The sequence below is a fragment of the Mytilus trossulus genome, chromosome 10 (genome assembly GCF_036588685.1).
Source record: "Mytilus trossulus isolate FHL-02 chromosome 10, PNRI_Mtr1.1.1.hap1, whole genome shotgun sequence".
Classification (NCBI taxonomy): Eukaryota; Metazoa; Mollusca; class Bivalvia; order Mytilida; family Mytilidae; genus Mytilus; species Mytilus trossulus.
This window is the reverse complement of record NC_086382.1, coordinates 18931074-18950881: the sequence shown is the minus strand read 5'-3', so window position 1 is coordinate 18950881 and position 19808 is coordinate 18931074. Positions and strand designations below refer to the sequence as shown.

Here is a 19808-nt window from a genome sequence, read left to right as displayed (position 1 = left end):
TAACCATGAAAAAGAGGTCAAGGTCAGATGGTCCATGCCTGGCAGACATGTACACCTTACAATCAATCTATTCCTTAAATATAGTACTTGACCTACTGCTTTTAGTATTTTAAAAGAAACAAACTTCACCATGAAAACTTAACATTGACAAATGAACTTCCAAAATTAGATCAAGGTCAGATGATACCTGCCAAACAGATGTATACATCTTACAATCCTTCCACACAACAAATATAGTTGACCATATGCTTATAAAAACAGACCTAAACACAAAAACTTTAAACTGAGCAATGAACAGTCAAATGAAGTCAGGGTAAAAAACAAAACACTTTGAGACTGACATGTACATTGTAAATATTTCCATATACCAAACATAGTTGAGCTTTTACTTACAGTATTAGGAGAAGACCAAAACTCAAAAATTTAACTTTGACCATGGAACCATGAAAATGAGGTCAAGGTTAGATGACACCTTGCAGTTGGACATGTTCACCTTAAAATTGAGAATGGAAAAGGGGAATGTGTCTAAGAGACAACAGCCGAAGGCCACAAATATGCAGGACCTATTGCTCATAGTACCTTAGATATGGGCACTACCACCAAAACTTAATCTTGTTCACTGATTCATGAAACAAGGTAGAGGTCAAATGAAAACTGTCTGACAGGCATGAGGACTTTGCAAGGTACGCACATACAAAATATAGTTATCCTATTACTCATAATAAGAGAGAAATTAACATTACAATAAAATGTTAACTTTTTTTTCAAGTAGTCACTGAACCCTGGAATGAGGTCAAGGACAATGATCATGTGACAGACAGAAACTTCATAACATAAGGTATCTATATACAAGGTATGAAGCAGCCAGGTCTTCACCTTCTAAAATATAAAGCTTTTAGGAAGTAAATTAACCACTCTGCCGCGGATCACTATCCCTTTGTCAAGCTTTCTGCGACAAACGTTGCAGGCTCAACAAAATATTGTACTTATTTCTAAGATACAATGATTCAGTTTCGAAGATTAGTTGTACCTGTAGAAACCATATGGCAAGTGGAATATCACATCCTAATTACTACCTTAAAGGAGTAGGGGCATCAATGCAGTTTTGGCCAAAGAAATAAAATTGTTCAATAACTGTTTATGTATGCAGTTTTCCATTGTTATTTCAATTGTGGAAACATGAACAGCCAAGAAACAAATGTGCCTGTTTAAAGTCAGGAATGTCTAGTCTTTGTTAGTCTCGTGTGGGTTTAAAAATTGTGGTTCATGTGTATGTTTAAGAGTTAAGTTTTGAGAGCATTCCACATAACTACATTATTTTTGAGGGGCAAAACTGAAGTCCCCCTACTGATGCAGGATTTTCATGCTGTGTTGAAAACCTTTTTGGTGGCCTTCGGCTGTTTTCTGCTCTTTGGAAGAAACATCTCTTTACACATTCCCTGTTTCCATTCTCTATTCAATTTCTCATTAATGAATATAACTTCTTTCCCCAAAGTATATAGGGTGTGTGCCAACAGATATTTAAACATGATTTAATAATAAGTTGATGGCTTTAAACTTGCTTCCAGTAACTGCTAGTGATCTAAGATCTGTACTTCATGTGTTTTGTCTTTTTGTTGTGTTTCTTGCTGATCTGATTAGTCAAGCTCTTCAAAATTATTTATACAGTTTGTTCTTATGTTGTGTTTTTAAAACACTGTTCCAGGTCAAAGAGTTCAGTGCTCGCATATATAATCGACCCTGCTACATTCTTTAAGTGTCATTCTAAAGTCAGGAGCCTGTATTTTAGTAGTTGTTGCTATCTGTCTACCATATTAATTTTAGCATAGATCAGATTATGTTTTCTCTTTTAATTTGTAATATATTTTGTCATGATGTGTTGTTTTTATACTTTATAAACAGTATGGTTTAGATCATTAATGAAGACTGTAAATGTTACATGTACATTGTAGTTGTTAACATTTTAGTTATTTGATCTCTAGTCGACAGTTGTCTCATTGGCAATCATATTCACATCTCTATATTATATCAGAATCTTAAGTAAAACTGTCACAAACCAACATCACCATAACAAAAAGATTATCTAAAATATTTTATTTATCCACATAAAAGCAGATTAAGATTGCACTACAGTTTCATGTGAAGAGACTATATAAGCTTAACACAGCAAAATCATAAAGCACTTACAAAATATTTACAATGTCAATGTCTGCTTACAGGTATAACACAATGTTGCATAATTTTGGCAATACTGATGAACTGATAAACTGCTGCAGTTTGTAGTAATGCTGTAAGGCATATTTTGATTCATTTGAGTTTTAATAGTGAAATGAAAGCAAGCGTTGATGACTAATATACTTACAAAATGTAAATTACGTACACCCACTTCTTACTTTTTACTTTATCAACAAGGGGATGTACTTTTAAATTGACAAGAAATTGATTGATCTCCAATAAATAAAACATTTATCATTTTTTCAAAGAAAAATATTATTTACTAATTATTCTGTCTTTTTTTTTTTATTTTGATTGAATACTTCCATTACAGATCATTACAAACCAAAAAGAAATAAACTGAATTTCTCCTTTCATTCTAAAAAATTTATTCTCTTTTCTTAAATGTTTATAGTTCTTGAGGATGAAGTCTCCTTACATAATTCAATATATAAACTCCAAAGATAAAATAATATGGCATCACATTTTCCTCCCTTTAACCTTTTTTAATCATATGGAAAGAAATTTGTGCGAGGTTTTTGTGTCAATTTTATGAACTTTTATCCTTATCTTTAAAAATTACACCAATAAATTGGTTGTTTTAAAATAAATTGTGTATAAACACACCAAAAAAAAACATATTTTATAGAAAACAACAAAACATATAAATATGAAAATAAAAATTTCTGCTTTATATATGTACAATTATTCAACATGAGAACCAAAAAAAAATGTTTCAAATAATGTCTTGCACAAAGTTATGTAAAATACCCAAATATCCATGCAAGCTTAAACCTTTTTCTCATATTCCTTTAATAAGAAAATAAATTTATGATTTAAGTCAATTTGTGCAAAGCACAAGAAATCTCCCTTTTTTTTTAAATGTCCATTCATATGGATTATCTACCTTCTCAAAGATATACAATACAATACATACTCTTGCTGTTAATAATAGTAGTCTTAAGCTCTAATGGTAACTATGTGTGATGAACAAGAACAAGACAAAATTTGAAATAACTAAAACAAGGAATGAATGTTATTATGATTGCTGCCATTTGTTTTGTCAATTTTATAAATACAAAGTGATTTTGTACAATGAATGAAAAATCTGTTGACTTAGACGATTATGTCAAGATATAACAATAATTTGTAACAAAGATATATGTATTTATAACTGTACACCATGATAAGGAACCTGTACAACTGCAATGTTTACAATCCTTTATATATCACTATTTACATCCATATTAATATAATAATGAATTCCTTTGATACCAATGCTAATACATTGAATTTAACTTAATGTACATTCAAATGTTATTATTGTTAGAAAAACGTAGTTAAAGCTTAAAGTTACATCAGTATAACCAATGTTCAACTTTAATGATAATTTGAAAACAATCTTCCATATGTAAATGATAAAAATTAAATGCATAAGACTTCATAATAATATTAAAACCTGGAATGATAACATATGGCACTTGTATCTTAAATAAACAACATAAAACAAATGAAACAGTCTTAAAAGTATGTTCTCACTAAAATCATCTTCTTCAATAAAAAAAAAGTACCTTAAATAATTAAACAGTACATCAGTAATGCATTTATAGTACATGTACTCTGTTAAAATGTTTATAACCACTACTTCAAAACAGATTTTTTTTTGGGAAAAAGAATGAAAAATAAAATTATAGTATTTAAGGTGGTACCTAACACTACAGGGAGATAACTCTGTAAAGTCAGCTAAACGTTTTAATTACGTTGTGTTATAAAAGGAATATTAAGCTTCTCAATGATCAAAATTGGTGTTTGTCAAATTGCTATATAACCAGTGTAATTTTTCTGACAAAACGGTTGGTTCAAAATTTTTAAAACTTTAAATATTTTTGTTTAAGTGTTAAAGTAAATACTTTGACAAAATTTTATGAAAATTAAATGAGCCAAATTAATTTTAGTGAAAGTGTTAGGTACCACCTTAAAGATTCCGTATAATATACAATGTATATTCATACCAGTAAATATACAGAAACATTATTTTCAACAATTCACACTTCTATATTTCAAAACAAATTTTTTCAAAAACTTGAGATTCAAAACAATTGTACTCAAATGTACATATTCTTAACATTCAATATCTTTAAAATATATAAGTTACAGAAAACAAACAGTACGCACAATTTTTAGGAAAATCCTTTAACAGGTACATTGATTTGGTAACTGCAAAGGTGCTTTTGAATATGCATGGATTTATCAATACTGTAAGAATATTCAATTATTTGGCAACAGTAGTCTTTTTTTGAAAATCTAAGGTATTACTACAGGGTGACATTTGCAAGAAAATCAAAAGTAAACAAATCTTAATTTTCAATTAATTATCTAATTGTCAGCATGTAACAACAATTTTTTCTTTAAATTTCTCCAAATCAAAAATAAAAGCTAATACTAGTAAGTAAGGATAGTTGTTCAATCTTAACAAAAAGAAAAAAATATTAACATCATTTTGCATATTTTTGTTCAGCATTCCCTTAAAAAATAATTTGATCTGTATATATTAATGTTCAAAGAAGATATATAAATTACACCATTGAAAATCGTCCATCATCTTGGAAATCTTTTGACTGTTTTCCTGACATTGATTTCAGTGTACTTTTAATACTTCCAAGCAATGAAGATGAGGAATTCTTTTCTTGATTCGATTTAGTCCCAGACATTGCATTTGTTTTAGTGGCATCCATTGAATGACTGTTTCCCTGATCCATTAGTTCTCTCTCCGATCCATTACTCAGAGTATCAGATGAATTCATCATGAACTCCCAATCCTCGGATATTGGATCAAACTGAATGAAGGTAGATGATGTACTAAAACGATTCTTATTTGTTTTACCTGAATTACTTTCCCGATCTGATAGTACAGATATTGGATCAACATCTGGTTTACGTCTCCGGACAACTTGTTGTTTCTGACTCTCAGAGTCTGATTTTGTATTTTTGACCTGATCAATGTTTGTAATTCCCATTCTTCTTGAATCACGACCACCTGTCATGATAGAGTCGATAACATCAAGTCGGTTGTCATGAATAAGTGGATCTGTATCTTTAACTGCCACACGATATGATGAATTTCTAGCAGGATTATCATAACTTGTCCCTAACGCTACTCGATAGGACTCTGTTCGACATTGTTCATTAGTATTTAAAGCAGATGTACTATGATTCTCTCTTACATTTGTTTTCACTGATATTCTGTCTTGTGGCACTGGGTCACTTCGATTTAATCTTGGACTTGCTTTGTTTACATAATTTGTCTTTTTTGACTGTTGTTCAGGTTTAACAGGTTGTTTTTGATATTTTCCTTGGCTATTCTGTGAGACTGCCAGTTTTTTGTCTGTATTCACTGGTTGTGTTTTTCGGTGACCTGCAGAAGGAGAGGGTTGCTTTGTTTGCTGAAGAGAACTTTGCAATGGCTGCTTGTTTCTCTGATCTTTATTCTGAGACTGTCTGCTACTATGAGACAATTGACTTGTTTTGACAGCATCAGCTGAGGATGCATACAGAGGGTTATATCTACCTTTACCTGAACCTCCAGGATGTCCTTGATATGACTGAGAATGTGACGGAGTTTGTTGATGATTTGAGTACTGTGATGATGGTTGTTCTCTAGACTGACTTCCAGTTGTAGGATGTCCTTGATATGATTTAGAATAAGATAAAGACTGATGATCAAGTGGCTGATGTAATAATGAGTGGTCTTTAGACTGACCTCCAGTTGTAGGATGTCCTTGATATGACTGGGAATGAGACAATGTCTGTTGATTATTTGATCTTTGTGATGGTTGTTGATCTTTAGATTGGGAGATCATTTGATTAGTTACATTAACTCTTGGGGTCGTTGATCTTCTGCTCATATTATTAAATGAGGGATAACTTGAGTTTTCATTCATTGCTACTCTATATGAACCACTTCTTGCTGGATTTACCATGGCAACACGATAAGAGTCAGTCCTGCTGGACACTGCAGCATTAGATGGATCTGAATCCTCTAAATGATTTAAATTAACAACAGGATGTGCTTTATTTCCTATTGAATGTCTTTTATTACTGACATTGTCATTTTGAATTGCATTTTTCATATCAGAAGGGAATGACTGAGAGGAATGCATACGTTTTGGCTGATATTCAGAATGTTTGTATGAGACTGGTGATTCTTCAAGGTGAGTGGCACTATTTGGCATTCCTGCAGATGATGTATATGGAGTGGATGTAAAAAATGGAGTAGAAATCATTTCACCCGAAAATGTCTTGAATGGTGTCTGTATATCACCTGTTGTGCTATTAAATGAAGAAGTGTTTGTTGTTATAGCTACTGTTTCCATGGTAGTACTCAGATTTGAATTGTCAATAGACTCGCTGTATTTGTTGGTTGTATCCATTAATGAATCCACAGAGCCAGTTGGAGTTAGAACAGCAGGGATGTCCATATGTGACAGATTTGGAGAACTACAATTACTTGTTCTGCTCACATATGTTAAACTATCTGCATTACTTAAGTCAGAGCTAATAGAATTTATACTCCCAGAAAAGCTAGAGAAAAATGTTGAATTTTCAGACATATTGTCTTTCATGTTCATTTTTGGGTTGCCAGTGATGGCAAAACTACTTTCTTTCACTGTGTTTGTTTCTATTAATTGCTTTCCACTTGGTGTATTACTAGAATCTATTTTACCAAATCCAGGCTTCACCACCAACACTGGCTGATATTTAATTGGTAAATCCCTTGATTTTGTTTCTTTACAATCATCAGCCATAGGGATAGATAACATGTAGCTAGAGTTATCTCCCATCTTTTCCAGCTCTTCTTTAGAAGCACTTTTGGTTTCTTCTTTTGGTAGCTGTTCTGTTCCCTTTTCCTGATGAATGTTTGGACTAACAAAATTTAAGGTAGGAGAAACATAGAGAGATTTCTTAGGCTGCAAAGAATTATCACTGTTTTTCAAAATGCTAGATAAAGTTGACTTAGTTTCCTCCTTTTTGTTACATCTTGGCCAGGATTTTGTATATTCAGAATTGTCTTTAGTTGACAAACACTGTCTTGGTAATGTTCTGCAATCATGTATTTCTGGTTTACTAAAGTTTAATGTTGACTGATCTGAATTAATGGTAAAAACTGAGATCCCATCCATGGAGGACCCATCTTGAAAACTCTTTCCTTCAGAAATTTGCGAAAATGAGAAAGAGTTTGGTGGTCCAGGATTTGGAAAATTCTGATTCAAATCAAGACTTTTATATGAATCTTTGTTATACATATGCATTGTAGGACTAGTATCATCTCCTTTTTCCAGAATTGAATCGTCATCACTTGTAAGTGTACATAATGAAGGAATTCCATGAGCAGAAATTTTTGTCTTGTCCTCAACTCTCTGAAAAAATGTCTCTTGGTCGGTATCTGAGAACATAGAGTCTTGTCTACTGATACCTCCTGGAGAAATATCTGTGGACTGAGATTTAGAATTAACAGAAGACATAGAACTTGTCCTTTTTGGTGGTTTTGGCGGTGTTACTTTATTGAGTGTTTTACAGTTTGCATTCTTTTTTATTCCAGCATGCTTGTCCAAGTCTGGGTTATGAATAACACTGTCAAAACTACATACACTATGAGAATCCTTGCTATGTGAAAGGTCATCTTCATCAACCAGAGTTGCACTACTTTTTCGTAATCCACTATCATTATGAAAAGAGGTATAGAAGCCTTCTTGGTCTACAGAATATTCAGAACACTCTTCATCTTCGAAATTTCTAGGTTTCCTACGTGACGGAGACATCATCAGATCTAAAGCTTCAATGTTTTGCTTCGTTAGTTTAGTTAAAGAATTCAAGGTTTCAGCACTACTAGTTGATATTTCATCTCTATGAGCAGCTCTGATAGCTAGAGATCGTAACCATAGATCTGTGTCTAGTTTTCCTTCCTGTATAGATGTGCCGTCTGTTACTGTGCTTCCTCCGTCACCAATATAACCATCATTTGTATCAGTGCTTCCCCTACAATAACAAAATACACAAGTTATAACACTATTTATTGTCACAGACTAAATCAAAATATGACTACTTCTTCCACAGAAGATGTGCATTGTCTCCCTTTCCTTTTCAGCTATGTAATCATTTTTTCTTATAATCAAAAGTGAGTATTTGTTTGATTTCCTTCCAAATGTCTAGTAAATGTGGTGGATTATAGAAGTTAGGCCTTTTAATCAAATAAAAAACCCTTGTTTAATGCAGAAATTTAGGCTTGTTCTTCACATGTACTTGCTGTAACCACAGCACATTATGTTATAAGGAAAAGTTATATCATCAAAATCATTTTAAATAATAAAATTTGAATGTGACATAATATATTCACATTTCATTTACATATGAAACATCTGTGAAATGCACAATCCCAAAGTTACATTTCACAAACCTGTGTTATCCATATCTTCAAGGCATTCAAATGTAATGATCCAGATATGATTTTGTAATCATGTAAGATCCTCATTGGTAGTCAAGGTCATGAAACACCTTTGAAGTAGTACTTTGACCTTACAGACAGAAATTCTCAAGTTCAATTTAAGAAACACCCTTTTGTAGAAGGCAATACAAATTATAACAAATTCATTTTTGAAATTTCAAAGCTATGAGAAAAGACTAGGTATATTTGGATAACACTCCAAAGACATCCAAGATCCAGACACAGACTGATTCAAGATAGACATTGGAAAAGAGGGGCAAAAGATACCAGACTGAGAGGGACATTCAAACTCATAGATTGAAAATAAACTGACAAGGCCATGGCTAAAACAAGACAAACAGACAAATAATAGTACAGAAGACACAACACAGAAAACTAAAGACTAAGCATTACACGAACCCCATCAAAAACTGGGGGTGCTCTCAGGTGCTCCTGATGGGTAAGCAGATCCTTCCCCACATGTGACACCATTGGTGTTGCTCATGTTATTACAAACCAAGTCAATGTTCTTTTTTGGTAGGTCACATTCATGAAAAGGGAACAGTATTGTAGTTATGACATGAGAAATATATCCAATATTATCTGTGAAACGGATATTTCATAACGGTCAACTCATGATGGCGTCGGTAAAATTTACAAAAAGTTTGCAGCCATAAAGAAATGAATATTTTAATTATTATTAGACAGACAATTGGATACTGGGATTCCAAAATAACACTACTTCAAAGTTTCAAACTACATTTTTATCAGATTTATGATTATTGCTTATTTTCTAATTATAAAAAGAAATTTTTATGTAGCTGAACACAGTTACGGGTACTCAGATTCTATTTTATAATGTTGAATATTTGAAAGTTCAAATGTAAGAAGAAAAATGATTAATAGTTAAAATGTTATTTTCAATTCCTAAAAGCACTTTTATTAGCTGTTTTATGTACCTGTCATCCTGAGGTAAAGGTGAACCACGACCAGAATCTTGTCCCAAAGAGATCTGAGATGTTTGATGTGGAATTATATCAGACTTGACATTATCAGAGTCTAGAGAATGTCGATTACTATTGGTGCCACTCCAATGACCTAAAACATAGGAAGAAAATTGTTGTAAAAAGTTTGATTGAAATATCTTGAAACGTAAATATAAGCATAGTTATTACTTTAATGTATGTAATATGTGTACTGCATTTTCTTTTTTTCTTGTATGTTGCTTCTAAAAACTAGAGGCTCTTTAGAGATTTGCATTGCTGAATATTTTCAGTTTACAGTTGCCTTCTATCTTCTCTAGTTTTGAACAAAACACAAAAACAGGTTCAAAATTATTATCTTACAGCAATAACTCCTATAACAGGACAACTACAAAATGTACCTATTCCTCACCTATGCATGCTCATAGCTGACCTATTTGAATTGATTTTGCTTTACATAATGGGATCTTTGTTTTATAGTTTTCAACTTTATGGCAAAAATGCAAAAAGGGCATATTCTTTTTAAAATAGATACACCCAATAATTATTGTTGTCAATTTTGGTTAAATTCCCTAGTGGTTTCAGATGAGATATCTTTGTAGAGTGGATGGACAATGTGAGATGTCGTTAATCAAGTGATGGTAAAACCTTACACCAGCCCTCTGGGAAAGGTGAGCTTAAAATGTACAAGACCCTTAGTTTGTAATTAATAATGTGTATGCTTTTCCTTGTGTTACATGATTTAAAATTGATGGACAGAAAAGAAAATCAGTTTCCTGTTTTAAACAATATAATTTACCCAACTAAACATAAAACATGCATTCTTTATACTCCCACCAGCAAGAGAAATTAATTCTTGTGTCATGTTTTTGTAGTTGTCGCATCTTTTGTTCATCTTTTTAAATGTTTTGATCTATAAAAATCAACATTTATAAAAAATCTTAATGAAAAATAAAATTCCTAGGCAAACAAAAATCAGTTTTTGCAATACTTCAGTGATTGGGAGATAACATGTGCTAAATAAACCATAAATGAAAAGTTTGTTCATTGAAAAAAAAACATCTTTTCATAATTCTTAGCAGTGTCATAACATTTAATAATTCAAAAAATTTTTAAAACAAACAAAAGCAGTAACCAACACAAACTTGAATGATTTTTTACCAAATTTCAGATTTAGTTTCTGTTTCCTAAGAATCTTACCAGACGATGACTGTCTATCCTCCTTTGATCTTCCTTTGTTTATCTCCCTTAATTTGACAGAACTTGTCCAGTCTTTGGGCAGATATTCCCATGGAGATTCAGATCTTCTTGTCTGCCTCCTTGGCAGGGTATTACTTTCATAACAATAGTAACTACCTGGACCAATATTTCTTCTCATTTCGGCAGTTGTGTTATTAAATACACCATCAGGCATACTTGGCATTTTAGAACGTGCTAAATTTGACCTGGCCATATCATCATTGAAGTCTATTGCATCTAAATCTAAAGACTTTGGTCGAGGTCGAGTTTTATCACTGTTTGGTGATTTTGCATTGTTTCCATTGACCAGTATTTTGATCTTGTTGCTAATGATACTGGATCTTTTCGTTGAACGTGATATTCGACTTGCACATGTCCCATTACTAGCCAGACTCAATGAACTTCCTTGGGCATTTATATTGCTAACAACTGACTGTCTTTTTTCGTGGGGTTTGTATAATCTTACACATCGAGGTAGTGATTTTGAACGTTTACATGGCAGAAACTTCATTATTTTTCTTTCCTTCATTAAAACTTCTTCCTCAATTCTATCTTCAATTTTTGCATCAATTTCATCAAAGTATTTAGCCATGTTTTCATCCCTGTCTACTTGATCAACTGCAACATCTAAATCATCAAACAAATAATCTTTAACATCGTGACCACTTGTACTTTTTCTTTTTCTTTCAAACTTTTCTATTTCCTTCATTATATCTTCAGGTACACCAGAAATACTTTTTCGTTTCTTTTTCTTCTTTGCATCTTCCCTTTCAATATGTAGCAGTGCTTGCCTAAATGATTCCATTTTTTCAAAGCTGTGTCCAGATGTGTTAATAGAAACTTTTTCAGAAGGTGGGAACCTAGGGACATCATATGGTTGTTCTTTTTCCTGGTCCTTCTTTTCTTCTTCTTTATATAATTCATCCAAACTTGTGATAGTTTTTGGTCGAGTTTTCAGCTTTTTGTACTTTTTCTCAAACGTAAATACTGACTGCATCTGTAGAAAACAAGGTCATAGTGTTAATCAAAGAACTAATTCCACTATATCTACTATGAGGTATAGGGATTTGTTTCACTTGTGTTGCTTTTTGTTTTTTTCTTGTGTTTGTAGTGATTTTGTTTAATTTATTGATACACTTCCATAAAGTAGGTTAAATGCTGCATGTGGAGCAAGATCTGCTAACCCTTACTTACACTTAAGCTCATCACCCGTATTTTTGTGGGGTTCATGTTCTAATTAAGTGCCCATAAATGAAAAGACAGAATTATTACCATAGTCAATAAACTAAGTATTCAGTTTTATTATTTAGGAGATAACTGTATTGTATTTTAAGCTCCGACGGCATCAATTGGGGATTTGATGGTCGCAAATTAAGTTTACTGGCGACGCGTTAGCGGAGACAGTAAACGGGTATTTGCGACCATCAAATCCCAAATTGATGCCGTCGGAGCTTAAAATACAATATTGTTATCTCCATTCTAATGAAACTGACAGAAAACAATGTTAAAACATGTATTTAAAATCCGGCATATGCAGTCTGCGCTTGCGCGTACGTCCCATAGCATCAATTGTCAATTGATGCCATGTAAGAAAGTGACGTTATCCAATCAAAATGAACGTTACAAACGTTGTTGCATTAGAATTGATATTATCCACCATTTTCACCAAGGTTTTGAGCACGACCATTAGATCATCAGTTTTTATGTACAATTGTTGTAACTATTATGTGTCTGTACAGGTGTCAGATTTACAGTAATATGGTCTATTTCTGTGTAATGACTAATTTTGTCAGGATAGATTATTTTTTATGGTTATGGGTTTATTTTCTTTAGAATATATTTAATGTAAGCAAAATCAGTTGCCTTTTCTCACAAAATATCTTAAAAGTAAAATTGATTTGTGAGTTATACTGAAATGTTTATTACTTTTAATCAATTTTTCTTTGAATATTTTAGACTTAAATTTTATTAATGCTGTAATTCATGTTTCATGACACTGTATTTCACTACATGAGTTTATAAGAAAAGTTTGAAGTATTGATAACTGAGTGTTAAGATTCGCTGAAATAACTAATACAGCTTGTACCACAATGTACCATGTCTAGTATTTTATTAAACCATTAAACTAAAAAGAAATGTGAAAAGTAAAAGTGGCTTTCACAAGATAAAGATTTAAAACTTGAAGGAAGAAGGATATATATCAAATTCAAATCTGGAAAATATCTAAAAATGGCAATGATTAAACACTGAATTATTTTTAGAGTCACTGGGAAGTAAATTTTCAATAAAGGTGCATACAATAAAATTGAGAATGGAAATGTGGAATGTTATTTCATTAAATAAAATTGTATTTAAAGGTTTCCATTGAATTGAGATTCATGTTGCTGTAAAGTAGCATTTGTTTGGATTTCACAACATCCTTTTTTTTTTAAACTGTTGGAAACAACTGTATGTAAAACAGCTACTTCCTTTTTTTTCTTAGGTGATGTGAAATCCATACAAATGATTAAGATACTTTTGACTAAATTAAAACAGTAATATAACTGTTTGATAATTGTTTTATATAAGATTGGTGTGACTTTAAGACCTGCAACCATTGCTATGTTTTTTAATAAATAAAATTGTAATGGGAGGGGATGGCAAGGTTGATAAATTCCTATTCCCTAAAATACAAATGTCTACACTTCAGTTGTGCCAAGGCTTTGTGAGTGTGAGATCATATTGACATTCATTGTTCATAAACTGTGCTTATTTTACAGCAAAAAGAATCTCAATGTAATGGAAACCTATAAATCCAATTTATTTGATTAAATATGCATAGTATAGACCAATATATCAAATTAACTTTTAACATATTCTTTTATACCAGTTATTCATCAGATTTAATCAAAACTTGGTTAAACTTATTATAAGCCTACTATAGGCAATGCTGTTAAGTGATTTGTTTTGTGGAGTTTAAATTTGGGTATTTCTAGTTTTATTTTTCTAAATCAATCTTAAATTCTTTGATAAATTTAAGCACAAAAAAACTTCACTCACTCACTGAACTCATAAAATGACAACATTTAAAATAGAGAAAAAGTGGTAAACTGGCACTAATTGACTTGTGCAACTGCTACATCTTTAATACCAATTAATTATTTGTGCAAATGATTTTGTTTTATTTTCTTCTAGCAATTTCTATAGGACTGTGCTCATTGTTAAAGATGATGAACTAAATGATGAACTCCAAATGTTGCCTTTATCCAAAGCATCGATCGATCGATCATTTAAATATTGGGATCTTTCAATTTGACAATTACACCAGTTGTTTTTTTTTTTACTTATAAATATGACTATCTGTTCCATAAAGTTCAAAAATGTGTATAATATTTCGAATATACATAAGTATTTTTAGGAAAATCATGTAATTTGTTATTTTTTCTTCTCTTAATTACTTACTCAAGTTTAACATGTTATATGAATGTATATTGCTGTATGATGTCACACCAATGTTAAATTTAAGGTCTATTCATGCAAAGGTGCGTTTTGTCACAATCTTTACAAATATATAGATCTTCTAGGTCACAAATAATCGAATATACATCTTTGATCCTTTACTGAATGTTCAAACAGACAGAAACATGATCCACCCAAATACCAGTGTTCAATTATTCTATAAGTAAAAACTCTGGTCTCACTTTTTATCTTACATCTTAATCATTTCACAAGGGAAAATTAAGTTATTGATAAAAATCATCAATATCCACTTGTATTATATATAGTTTCCAATCTGTTAAATTATATTTTAGATATTATAGAGATTTTATTCATTTATACAGCTTTAGGTAATGTCATAACCAAATTACATCCTTTCAAAAGAATATATTTCAAGTATCAAAAGTTGTACAAACTAAAAAAAGATATAACTTAGCCTTGTTTTTGCCATCGAAGGAGAGAGAAAACTTATCTACTGTTCATTTTCACAATAGATAGTGAAAAAGTAAAACAAAAATATTCATCTGTCCAGTTTCACTTTCTTTAAAATAGATGAGAATTTGCGATATTGACTACCCATGAAGCCGGTCTTGCACCTTTGGTTTGGCGATAATAAAGCTTATAATATATACCTTTCTTGGCAGATTAAGATCAGGAGTTCTAACTTTATGTTCATTAAGAACAACTGGCCATATCCTGAATAAGCTTTCCGTACATAAGCCATCTTTCCTGTACAAGTCCGCCCCTCTAAGTTTACATGCCGGTGTTTGATTGGCAGTATGGTATCTATCTGATATACAATGTGGGCGACTGTCTTCTGTGAATAAGTTTATTTCAAAACCATGTTTGGCAGTGTGATGGTCATCGACTCGACTATATGCAGAAAGGTCACCAATAGCTAGAAAAGAAAATTTCTATCATAGGTTAAGTTTGCTAAAATGGAACATGTGATATTAAATCTTATTTTCATCAATAAACAAATTCCTATAAATTTTTATGCCCCACCTACGATAGTAGAGGGGCATTATGTTTTCTGGTCTGTGGCTCCGTTCGTTCGTGACTAAGACTGTGCGTCCATTCGTTCAGGTTAAAGTTTTTGGTCAAGGTAGTTTTTGATGAATCTGAAGTCCAATCAACTTGAAACTTAGTACACTTGTTGCTTCTGATATGTTCTAATTTTAAAGCCAATTTGGACTTTTGACTTCAATTTCACGGTCCACTGAACATAGAAAATGAAAGTGGAAGTTTCAGGTTAAAATTTTTGGTCAAGGTAGTTTTTGATGAAATTGAAGTCCAATCAACTTGAAACTTAGTACATGTGTTCCCTATAGAATAATCTTTCTAATTTTCAATGCCAAATTAGATTATTTCACGGTCCATGGAACATGCAAAAGGATAGTGCGAGTGGGGCATCCATGTACTTTGGACACATTCTTGTTTTAGTTTATAAAAAGTTCAATATTTTTTATCTGGCAAAATAATGATGCATTTTATTTTTTTACTCTATTAGTCCACTAGATTATTCTGCAGAAATTTTATCAATAGAATTCAATAGCTGTTTCATTATTAAAATTGATATTAACCTTGTGTCAACTAAAGAAGTATTGATGACTATTTGGTAATGTTTTATAAAGCAAAAAAATCGTGATAATTTTGGTATTCTATCATTTTGTATTGATTGTGTATTGTTAAATTTGACAGTTTATTATTTTATAGCCAGGTGATCCAAAGAACAATATACTATTCTTATTTGTTAAATGTTAACGGCCATTTGTCAGGCAATGTATGACCTGAACAAAGCAAGGGGGTCTAGAATCATAGTCTACCATAAATCAGATGTTCCTTACAGCTTAATTTAGATTTCCCATGAAATTTAACTCTCTGTATATTATGAAGTTTTTAGATCTAAATTAAAATGGTTGACAAAATCTATGATACCTTTAAAATGCCAAAAATAACTTTATGTATTTTGATAGACAAATATGTTTAAGTTGTGGGAAGATATAGTTACCTGCTACAAAGAGCAATTTAATAATTTGATATTTTAATTATGTTCTTAACTAGCAATATCTAAGTTATCTATACACCTTATTGCTATTTTGAAATAGGTTCTGCTTGAATTTTTGACGTCATACAATAATCACTTTTCCATTATGGCGTCAGATATTTTCTATTATGACCTCAAAATTTTACAGAATCTTTTTTGATGTCCAGTAATGGCATACAAATAGCGATAAGTACATCTATTAGAATTCTGCATCACACAAAATGTGCAATTTTACAGCAATTATCCTGTATCAAAAGCACCTCATTCAAACTGTTTTGAAAAAAGAACTGTTTTGAAAAAAGAAATTGTTGTAGAGTATATATCTTTTTCAAACATAGTATAAAACCAGTTTAAATTGACCCTCAGTCTTTCTGTTCCAGTATCAGACACAGATTATCTCATGGTAGTTTGTAACATACAGTATTATATTTACACAATCAATACTATTTTCCTTATATTGGATGTTAGATATTTACATTGTTAGTAGACTGACATGTCCAAACAAAGTTAGATAATTCATATATATTGTAATAATAGTGTATAGATAGTTAATTATTTATACAAACTGATTTGAATTTTAGTATTAATCTATTTAATCATTATGTTGATTCTGTTTCAAAATTCACAATGTAATGAATTTAAAATGCTTGAACTTTATTTTTAAGATATCCATTTAAAAAAATATATACAAAAACTGCATATATCAATTTTGGATAAGTTTAGAATGCTGATCAATGTTGATATTAGCAGTTTTCATGGAGTTCTATGCAATTATTGCTTAAAACAGTATCAATTTTCTCTATCGATTAAAAGTTGAATCACATAAAACATATATTATGACAAAGATTTTCATAAAGTCAATACATGCATGTTAAAGTCACATTGGATATCCATGAAATATGTATAATCCAATTGTATGGATAGATAAAATACCTGTTCTCCTTTTAACCTATTGTAATTTCGCCAAAAAAACAACAACATTAAAACACAAATTCTATTTTTGAAAAAAGTGAACTGAAAAGTATACATATGCAAAAAAAAATGCCAATAAAACTACCATATGAACAAACTAACAAGTACAGAACCATCATGTTGCATGTTGGTATTAGTTACTACTGCATAATTGATGGAATGTGCTCTAGGAACTTTATGGTTGTTAATTCGCTCTGTCACTATTGTGTATTAAAAAGATGGCAAACATAGAAGGCAAAAAAATGAATGAAGGAAATGGCTTTGATAACAAAACAAGGTTGAAACAAGTCTAGCTGAGTGTTTTGATACATTGTAGGACTTTAATATAGCTTCATATAGTCTGATACATTGTAGGACTTTAATATAGCTTCATATAGTCTGATACATTGTTGGCCTTTAACATAGCTTCATATAGTCTGATACATTGTTGGCCTTTAATATAGCTTCATATAGTCTGATACATTGTAGGCCTTTAATATAGCTTCATATAGTCTGATACATTGTTGGCCTTTAACATAGCTTCATATAGTCTGATACATTGTTGGCCTTTAATATAGCTTCATATAGTCTGATACATTGTTGGCCTTTAACATAGCTTCATATAGTCTGATACATTGTTGGCCTTTAATATAGCTTCATATAGTCTGATACATTGTTGGCCTTTAATATAGCTTCATATAGTCTGATACATTGTAGGACTTTAATATAGCTTCATATAGTCTGATACATTGTTGGCCTTTAATATAGCTTCATATAGTCTGATACATTGTTGGCCTTTAATATAGCTTCATATAGTCTGATACATTGTAGGACTTTAATATAGCTTCATATAGTCTGCTACATTGTTGGCCTTTAATATAGCTTCATATAGTCTGATACATTGTTGGCCTTTAATATAGCTTCATATAGTCTGATACATTGTAGGCCTTTAATATAGCTTCATATAGTCTGATACATTGTAGGCCTTTAACATAGCTTCATATAGTCTGATACATTGTTGGCCTTTAACATAGCTTCATATAGTCTGATACATTGTTGGCCTTTAATATAGCTTCATATAGTCTGATACATTGTAGGACTTTAATATAGCTTCATATAGTCTGATACATTGTTGGCCTTTAATATAGCTTCATATAGTCTGATACATTGTTGGCCTTTAATATAGCTTCATATAGTCTGATACATTGTAGGACTTTAATATAGCTTCATATAGTCTGATACATTGTTGGCCTTTAATATAGCTTCATATAGTCTGATACATTGTTGGCCTTTAATATAGCTTCATATAGTCTGATACATTGTTGGCCTTTAATATAGTCTGATACATTGTTGGCCTTTAATATAGCTTCATATAGTCTGATACATTGTAGGACTTTAATATAGCTTCATATAGTCTGATACATTGTAGGACTTTAATATAGCTTCATATAGTCTGATACATTGTTGGCCTTTAATATAGCTTCATATAGTCCACACTCATTTTAATACTTTAAGCCAACAAAGTTTGTACAAAAATTATTAGAAATGATAATCAATAATGATTATTTACTAAGTGACAAAGTACATTTGTAAATATAAATAATGATTATTCACAATCAGTACAAAATTAATTAATACTAATGTTAGTTCTGAAGTTCATCAATACATAAAGCAATTTTAATTATGAAAAGGAAACAAATGTAATGGTTTTAACTCATGTATTCTTTAACCCAGTGGAATAAAAGGCAAAATAATTGGAATGAACAAATGATTGATTACATAGTTTTGAGCCAAAATGTGATTAATAAAAGGCAGGACAAATTCTGATATAATGATGAATTAACATCAGATAAAATGGCATAAACATCTATTTAGTACCTAAGTATAATCATGTTACAATTACTGTTCAAAGCAAGTAACAAGCTCTGGAAACCATCTTAAAACCATAAATACATTAACTTGTTTATATATTTTATGACTTTTTGATATTCATAAAAACTTCATTAAGACAAGAGTGTATGGGATTAAATTTCTCGCTGGCTTAACTTTATGTTGATAGCAACTTGATAGATATAAGAAGATGTGGCATGGTGCCTGTCTTCGTAAATGAGGTCGAGGTCAGGTGAATTATGTCTGATAGACATGTGACATGTATCCCATATACATGTACTAAATACATTTATCCTATATTTCATAATGAAATATTTCACATGACAAAATTCTATAGTAGGTCACTAAACCATGAAAACAAGGTCAAGGACATGTGACATATGACAGATATAAACTTTGTAACACAAGGCTTCTGCATACATTTAGGTAATACGTTGTTTAAAGCATCTAGGTCTTCTACCTTGTCATAGATAAAGCTTTTTACAATAAGTTGCTGTGGTTGTTGATGCCGATGGATAGTGATTCC

The 19808-nt window shown here is 31.2% G+C and overlaps 1 protein-coding gene across 1 annotated transcript in view; it reads right to left on the bottom strand.

Moving 5' to 3' along the window:
- Positions 1-2079: 2079 nt before the first annotated feature.
- The window catches only part of LOC134687006 (uncharacterized), a 32394-nt gene continuing 14665 nt past the window's right edge, over positions 2080-19808 (bottom strand). The window contains exons 2-5 of the mRNA XM_063546915.1: positions 15027-15292; positions 10879-11914; positions 9655-9793; positions 2080-8250 (exon numbers count right to left, since the gene is read on the bottom strand). Coding sequence (XP_063402985.1) covers positions 4791-8250; positions 9655-9793; positions 10879-11914; positions 15027-15292 — 4901 coding nt within the window. The 3' untranslated portion in view covers positions 2080-4790. The remainder of the gene's footprint in view (positions 8251-9654; positions 9794-10878; positions 11915-15026; positions 15293-19808) is intronic.